Source organism: Panthera tigris, chromosome C1 (genome assembly GCF_018350195.1).
Source record: "Panthera tigris isolate Pti1 chromosome C1, P.tigris_Pti1_mat1.1, whole genome shotgun sequence".
Lineage (NCBI taxonomy): Eukaryota > Metazoa > Chordata > Mammalia > Carnivora > Felidae > Panthera > Panthera tigris.
The window spans coordinates 92,228,617-92,237,713 of NC_056667.1; the positions used below are offsets into that span (position 1 = coordinate 92,228,617).

The 9,097-nt window shown below is 36.4% G+C and overlaps 1 protein-coding gene across 1 annotated transcript; it reads right to left on the bottom strand.

Moving 5' to 3' along the window:
- Positions 1 to 342: 342 nt before the first annotated feature.
- TAF13 (TATA-box binding protein associated factor 13) lies at positions 343 to 8,670 on the bottom strand. The gene is made up of 4 exons (XM_007076438.3): positions 8,589 to 8,670; positions 7,654 to 7,732; positions 3,750 to 3,847; positions 343 to 1,709 (listed from the first exon to the last, which is right to left on the bottom strand). The coding sequence occupies exons 1-4, from the start codon at positions 8,613 to 8,615 to the stop codon at positions 1,539 to 1,541; spliced, it is 375 nt and encodes a 124-aa protein (XP_007076500.2). The 5' UTR covers positions 8,616 to 8,670; the 3' UTR covers positions 343 to 1,538.
- Between the last annotated feature and the right edge of the window lie 427 nt (positions 8,671 to 9,097).

Genomic DNA, 9,097 nt, shown 5'->3' on the forward strand with positions numbered 1-9,097 from the left:
GTTACGGCAGCCCTAGCTCAGACAGGTACCAGTATAGCTCTCCTAGTGCCAGTTACTACCAGTTCTTTCAGGGTGAAGTTGACCCTGATTAGCAAAAATAGTAATATATTGACATTTTATTATTCCATTCCCATTCTTGATTTCAGCTTAGACTGGAGTAGCTTTTCAATTGGTTTTTACTTTTTTTAAGTAACAAAACGCTCTGCCCAGCTATCTTGAATCTCATCAAATCAGAAAAATTCTATCAATATAGAAAAAGTCTTTACTGAGATTAAGCAGCCAGAATTACATTACTAGTAATGGAGAGGAAAAGCTGATAAATCACATAGTCAAATTCATGTATTTATCCTTTTAACTTTTGACTTTATTCCTTGTATCAACAGGTTAAGAAAGCAAGATTCTCTTACATATTGATTTATAGATAATGTTACAAGCAGCACACAAAACATTGTTTCACAGAGTAATATTCAGTGATCCCATTAAATGCAGTTTTAATCCTTATTTTAAACTAAGTGCAATAATTTAATACAATAAGCTGAACGCACACAAAACTTGTATATCCTGAACTACAAAAGTGGTTTCCACAACCATACATGGTTTTAGTCAAGTACACATTTCCACAATGAACAAGTACTAACAAGTATGTTAATAAAACACTATCCTAAATGCTTATCCTGCCATCAGCTTTTTAAGCAATACCTTCCTGTTACTGAAAACATTTATTTTTAGATGCTTTAATCTAACCTGGGAAAATGAGTTCTCTTAAAACTTGACAACTAGTATATTATAAGCTCAAAAGGTTTTAAATCAAAAAAGCCTTCCAATACGGAAGAATTCACATGAAACTTTTTAGTTAAAAAAAAAACCCCAACATTCTTGTTATCTAAAGAAAAGAATATTAAACAACAAATACCTCAAGACAGATAAACATTCCTACAAAAGACTGTATTTTCTTGTATCTTCTCCCTAAAAAAACACAAACCAGTTCACTATCTTTTAATAACCTCCTAGACTACTATAAACACTCCTACAAAAGACTGTATTTTTTTTGTATCTTCTCCCTAAAAAAAAGCAAACCAACTATCTTTTAATAATCTCTTAGACTACTATAGTCTAAAAACTTTAGAAGACATGAAACACGTCTTAGCTATCATAGTCGAAGGTGCCCTTTAGATTTCATATATTAAACAGCTACAGTATAGCCTACACCTAATGGCACAAATACCTAATACATAAATACTACTTCATCATTTAGACAGTCAAAAGTCAGAAGGAACTGCATGGTTTGCAAGGTACTTCAACTTACATGTGGTCATTAAAACCCAGTAAGTAATTCAAGTATAGTAGTATAATGGCAGACAATTCAAGGCTCAAATATCACTCTAAAATTGAAAACATGAAAAAAAAAAACGGAAAACTTTGTGTTCGTCCATCCTTCACCTTCATGGCTAGATATAGAGACCTTACAGTGGAAAATATACAGTTATTATATATGGTTTCCCCAGAAGATAATGAAGCTTCAGAAAGTACAAAAGGTGTCAAGATCCATAGTTTGCCTCATCAAATGCTTTTCTAGCTCGTTTCAATTCTTCATTCATAGTAAGCAAGTCTTTAACCCTAGCAAACTTCCTTGGGTCCTTTCGAATCAAGAAGACGATATCTTCAACTTGTACCCGACCTTGTCTTCCGATTGACATTGCCTTGTGAGTCTATTACAAAAAAATAAATTAATTTTAAAAAATCTAATATTTTACGTTTTATTTGCATTTACTTAATACTGGTGAGTTTGAAGACTTTCTCTTCTATTTATAGCTATTCATTTGTGAATTGTGTTTATATTCATGTCCTTTGTCCACTTGCTACTGTGTTATAGCGATGCTTAATGCTTTATAGACATCTTTTAATACTAATGACATTAAAACTATCAAATTTATTGTTTCTTTTTTTTGTTTTTTGGTATACCTAGTCTTTGTCTTCATTTGTATAAAATAATTCTGTAATTTCGTTGTAACTGCATATTTCGTTTAAGCTTTGTCTAGTAATGAATAGCAGTGAATAAAAATAAACAAACGGTGGTGAGTTTTCCCCTTAAATTCAAATAAATCTCATCTCCTATCATATATTCATCCTGTGCAAAAACAAAGGTTCATCATAATATTATTTCTAACGACTAAAAAAGGGGAAATTAAGTGTTTAATAAGGCATTAAATAAACAAATTTGGGTACATCCAACCAATTAATATTATGAAGCCATTAAAAATATTTATAGAATATTATGCAATGACATGGGGAAAGTGTTCTACTTATGTAAGTGAAAAAGAAGGCTCTAAGACTAAATACACTATATGATTTCAATTTAATAAAGTTTAAAAATATGTGCAAAAAAACAAAAAAATATTCACCAAAATCTGAGCATTAGTTGTCTAGATGGCAGGATTACAGATTTCTATTTTCTCTCCTGTACTTTTTTATAATTCCTAAATTTAACAAATATTCTTTTTATAAATGGAAAAAAAAATTTAATGCATACTCTCTGACAGGAATTTTACTTCTATTATTCTATACTAAGGAAATAATCCATAACACAGGGTAAAAACTCACAAGAACACAACCAAACTCAGTATTCCTATCCCTGTGAATATATCCAAGGAGGAGATGGGAGGACATTTCATGAATATGGTCATATCTATTTAGATCAAAATAATCTGTAACTTACTTATGCAAGAGAGAAATGGTTAAATATATTAGAAAACAATTTATTTATTTATTTTTTTTTTTTTAGAAAACAATTTAAATGAATTTCATCTAACTACTAAAATAATTGTGATTAGAATGTAGAAAATATATATTATAAAACTCTGAGTAAAAGAAATGTTTACTATGATTACCACTATATGTAAGCACTGTACACATTTTTTTTTTAATGTTTATTTACCTTTGAGAGAGAGAGAGAGAGAGAGAGACAGAGTACGAATAGGGGATGAACAGAGAGAAAGAGGGAGACACAGAATCCCAAGCGGGCTCCAAGTTCTGAGCTGTCAGCACAGAGCCCGAAGCAGGGCTTGAACTTGTGAACCGCGAGATCATGACCTGAGCCGAAGTCGGACACTTAACCGACTGAGCCACCCAGACGCCCCTTTTTTTAATTTAATTTTTTTTTTTTTAAGCACTGTATACATTTTTAAATAAATACTGGAAGGGGAGATCTTACATTAGATAATGGGATTATGGTTAATATTTGTAAATTTTATTCTAGAATCTTATAATTATGTCCTTATAAATAAAATTCAGGAGAAGGTAGAATATTGTGTGTGCACATATACATGTGTGTATGTTTATATGTATATATCATATATATATATATATATCTTAAATATTTTTTTTAACCTTATTTATTTATTTAGAGACAGTACTCAAGAGCGTGACCAGGGGAGTGGCAAAGAGAATGGGAGGGAGACAGAGAGAGAATCCCTAGCAGGCTCAAGTGTGAACTCCCAAACCATGAAATCATGACCTGAGCGGAAACCAAGAGTCGGATGCTTAACCGACTGAGCCAGGTCATGATCTCCCCGTCCTAAGACAGAGCCCCATGTTTGGCTCTGCGATGAGGCATGGAGCCTGCTTGAGATGCTCTCTCCCTCTCCTTCTGCCCCTCCCCCATGCACGTGTGTGTGCTCCCCTCCCCCTCTCAAAAATGAAATCTTAAAAAAAAAAATTAACTAAGACAAATTACAAAAAAAAAATCTTACCATTTCAGTGATGAATTCTATGACAAGGTCTTCAAGAATATCCACTGACTCAGTATAAGGATTCTGGTCATCCCCAAACCCATACATCATACACCGCACTGCAAAAGAACAATCATTTTTGTTTACTTGAACAAATTTAACAATTTTACCAATACCTTTTTCAAATTAGAAATGGACCAAATAAGACAAGATACTTGTATAAACATATATTATATATTTGTTGTCTGCAAGTATGGATTTTGGTGTAAAAGACTTTTAACCACAATCTCATAACCAATTGTTCCTACAACTGTTCCTACCTGTCCTTCCCTACTAGGAACTCCTGTTCCCTCCCAGCCACTGAACCTTGATACCAATATTCTTTCCCTAATCTCTATTATCTATTCACCAACAACCCCAGAATACCTGTAACTAGGAAACTCCATGCCAGGGACAGGATGAGTAGCAATGGCTTAGCTCTTACTGGGAGTATTCTATGTGTGTATGGGGGGGGGGGGTGGGCAGGAGGGGCAGGCAGGGGGTCATTGGAAAAGAGAAGGCAAAATCCTTTCTGATACTAACACAGGAAAAAGGACATGAGAGAAAGTGCTCTAATTGCTTCTTATAGGAGGAACACGGTAATCAAAAGGAGAAAGCAAACAGTGTGGAATCTTGACATTTCATTCCCTAGATCAATGCACTGCTAATAAAGTCCTTTCAGGCTTCAACCGAAAGAACCATAGAAAATGCAAAAGAGAAGAAAAGTCTAACACAGAGTAATAAAAATGGGTGCTAACAGCTAAAACTTACATAGACCTTACTATGTACCAGGGATATAGTTTTAAGCCTTTCACATACATAACTCATTTAAACCTCACAACAATCCTTTGAAGTAGATACTATTATTATCCCTATTCCATATAGATGAGAAAATGGAGGCACTGAGCTAAGTGATTTACCCAAGCTAAGTGATTTTCCACACAGACGTAAGAGATGGAACCTCAGTTTGAATGCAACCGATCTTGCTCCAGAGTCAATATTCCTCCTCTTAACAGTATTACACTTCTTGGTAGTTTAAGGCAGATGGAATCCATGTGGATTCTCATCCTATAGTCTATAAACTCCCAGTTAGTCCATGGATAGGCTCTAAGAAATCCTTGAGGCCTTCTGAAATTAAATGCAAAAATTTTATACATTATTTGTGTGTGCGCATTTTTCTTGAAAGAACAATCTGTTCTTAACAGTTCAGAAAGGGGTATATAAATGTTAAAAAAAAAAAAAAGGGTCACAGGTTGGAAATGTTTTGTATATGTATCTGAGTGGTGGTCATATGTAAATAAGTAAAATTCATTAAGCTGTTCATTTAAGACTAATACAATTTATTTTAAGTACAGTAAAGAAAAAAAAGGAACTCCTAGGACATTTCTAATGGAAGATATGAGGGGCACCTGGGTAGTTCAGTTGGTTAAGTGGCCAACTTCAGCTCAGATCATGATCTTGCAGTTCAGAGCATTGAGCTCTGTGCTGTCAGTTCAGAGTCTGGAGCCTGCTTAGGATTCCGTATCTCCCTTTCTCACTGCCCCTCCCCCACTCCTGCTCTGTCTCTCTCTCTCTCTCTCTCTTTCAAAATTAAATATTTTAAAACGTTAAAAAAATAATGAAGGAATGAGTACATTAAGAATAATTCCTATTTAGGAGAAGCAAAAGCTGGTAGAACTGAAAGGAGAATTGAATAGATCAAGCCTAGGGAAGAAAAGAAAGGGGCGACTTGGAAGTTAGCCTGGGACTGAGGTATCCCTAGAGTTTAAACTGGTAAGAGCCTTTATGTCCAGATACAGGGAGTAGAAAACAAGTTGTTTTTTTTTTCTCTTTTAGATTCTGACAACTTTGCTTTTTTTTTTTTTTTTTTGAGATAATTTCAGACTTACAGAAGAGTTACAAAAAATAGTAGAGTTCCCAAATACCCTACATCCACCTTCCCCTTATTTTAACATCTTATATAACCAAAGACATTTATCAAAACTAAGAAATTAACATTGGTACAAATATAGAACTTACTCAGATTGTACCAATTTTTCAACTGATATCCTTTTTCCATTTCAAGATCCCACGTTATTTAATTACCATGCCTCTTTACTTTTCACTGATCAGTGACAGTTCCTCAGACATTTCTAGTCTTTTATGACCTTGACACTGTGGAAGACTCCTTGTTAGTTATCTTGTAGAATGTTCCCCAATTTGGGTTTGTCTGGTGTTCTTTCATTATCAGGCTGTGGGTACCCATTAGTAGAAAGGATACCATAGAGGTGATGCGCTCTCTTAACTGGCTGAGCCACCCAGGCGCCCCTGATGTGCAATCTTAATGCATCACGTGATGTTAATATATATTACTGGTGATGTTGACTTTGATCATTTAGCTAACATTTTAGACATTACTTGTCTGCCAGGATTCTCCACTGTAAGCTTACTATTTTTCCTTAAATATTTTGAGTAAGATACTTTGCCATGAACATTTTGATGGGCACAATTCGCCAGTATGTATGTAAACTGCACTTGGTTAAAAGGTTTGTAAAGATACAAATACCAGTGAATGCTCTGAAACTTTGTGTTATAGTACAAAAAAATTTTTAAGAAGAAGATTTAGGAGAACAGATCTTGGCCAGTAACAGATATCAAGATTCAGGTAAGACCAGAAGGCTGTGAAAATTCCAAATTTTTATCATCACAAAAATAAAACAATTCAAGTAGAACAAAGGTTTCTGCTAACAATTGACTATGCAAACATCACACTGAGATGCTCTAGCGTGGGAATCCCCTTCTTATGCTGATTAAGAAACAAAAACACATACAAATGGAGTAAACAGTATCAGAGATGGATTAAACAGTGGTCAGCTTTAGGTGAGAAATTGAGATATGGAGGATTTGAGTCATTAAAAATATAAAAATAAAAAGACATACTGCCTGCAGTTTCAAGAGCATTTGGAAATGACTGAGCCTGACCCAGCATAAATAAACCATATATTCATTTGTTAATACTCAGCCATAACTATATGTCAAGGACACAGGTTGAAGAGTGCATTCTCACAGTGCCTTTCATGGGCTGGCTTTGACCATCACTAGACACAGCAGCTCTTCCACTTACTTGCCAAAAAGGGTCAAACCTGTCTATTGAGGGAATACACTAGAGAACCAATCAATACATTATAATTTCCATGCCACTGTAATGCCTTACACTGTTCACCATTTTTCTGTATTTTCCAATGCCTTAGTCCACAGCCCCAACTTAATTCCTACCCTCAGCACCTGTTCCAGGATCCATTATAATTTTTGACTTACAGTCAAAGGAGTCCCTGCTCCTACTGCTGCAATAGTAAAGGACATAAAAAGTAATGGAGGTATGTTCTTAGTCCCTGAGTTGAAACACTGATCACATTTCCTCATTTAAAAAAACTGTGTATTAAAAAAAAAATGTGGGGAAACCTAGGTGGCTCAGTTGGTTGAGTGACTGACTCTTGATTTCAGCTCAGGTTGTAGTCAGTCCCAGGGTCATGGGATTGAGCCCCAAGTTGGGCTCCACACTGAGCGTGAAGCATGCTTGAGTTTCTCTCTCTCTCTCCCTCTCCCTCTCTCTCTCTGTCTCTCTCTCTCTCTCTCTCCCCCCCCTCCCCAGCATGTGCGTTCTTTCTCTCTCTAAAATAAAAATTTTTCAAAATGTGTACATACAAAACCCACCTACCCACATACAAACATATAAATTGGGGTCAGGATCATTACTATCCATGATTCACAAGTTAAACAATCTTACAGGCAAGTCTGAGAATATTGTCCCTACAGAGAAACACATTCAGAACATTAATCTACTTTGAACAAACATGTCCAAAAGTTTTTATCATCTACAATTAAATCATTGTCAAATATTACTTACATTCTTTAGAAAAAAGTCTCTTCCTTTTACCCTGTCCACCTTCTGCACCTCCTCCAATTTCTTCACTTTCTTCCTCAAACTGTTAAGTTAAAAATGTATATACAGAAATGTCAAGCACTGCATTTGACTTTTAAGTAATTAACATTAATTTTTTTCCACTTTCAACACTAATTATCATGCCAGAAAGCCTAAAACATGCAGCAAAAAAATCATGAAACCTTAGCATTTTAGGAGCCTTAAAGACTATCCAGTCCAACTTCCCACTCAATGCAGGAATGGCTCCTACAGTGTCCCTAACAAATAATTTTACTGCCTCTGCTGGAAGCGTTTCAATGACCGTACTTTTTTTTTTTTTTAAACCAACTAGTTAGCCTATTACTACACAGTTTTACTGTTAACAGTGAATCGAAGTAAGTAAAACTATCTTTATTTTTTATTAAGCATTGCTTATACAGTGCCAGGAACTTTCTTCAAGTAAGCCTTAACCCCATTTTACGACACGAAAACCAAGGCTCGAAGTTAAGTAACATGCTCATAGATAATAGAGATTTTGAAACACAAATTCCCTGACTTTCGGTCCATTATTCCCACTACTTTACAGTAAGTATATAGTTTTGTTACTAGTTGAAGTGTTGGTTCATAATGAGAGCTAAAAATAATTAGCTTCGTCCTATGATGATTCTCCAGGCGATTCAAAGAGTGTCTGACAAATAGAGACCAAAAGCAAAGGGCAAGGGGCCACCTTCCCACTCTTCACGTCCTGCCCCACACACTAAGAGATGAATCGGGAGGGAAGGGCTAGCACGGCGTGAAGTCCCCGAACTCTCTCCAGTGAATTCGCGAAGGAAAACCTCGAGTGATTCTGAACTCGAGTTCCACTTCTGCACCCCAGGGAGTGAAGAAAGGACTGAGTTGCAACAGTGGTGGTCACTCACGGTAGGATCTTCCTCCTCGTCTGCCATGCCACCAGCCAGCTTACAGGGCTCAGCCGCCTCGCTCCCAGCGGGTTTTACTATATCCGCGGCCTCACTTCCGGTGACGCGCAGGGAGGGGCGGGGCGAGACGGAGCCTAGTCCCGGCCGGCCAGCTGGGGTGGAAAATGCGCGGAGATAAACTAACAGGGGACCGAAGCCGAGTTTAGGGAGAGAGGGATGAGCTCTAGGCTCTGTGTTCAAGATCACAGATTAATTAAACATTCGCAAAGTAAAGGGGGCGTGTATCTCCTTGTGACCCTGAATTTGCTTCTACATATCGAATCACCTCTTCCTGATTTGGGGCTGTGTAGTTATGCATCGTTGGGGGTCCTAGCAGTCCTTGGGCTGCCCGAAGAGTGTACTTAAACGATTTTAACAACTTTCAGTTACACCATTATTAATTGCCAAGCACTATACCGGTTATCGGGTGTGTTTTTCTTCGCTACTAGTTTTTAAGGGGGTGAGGATTA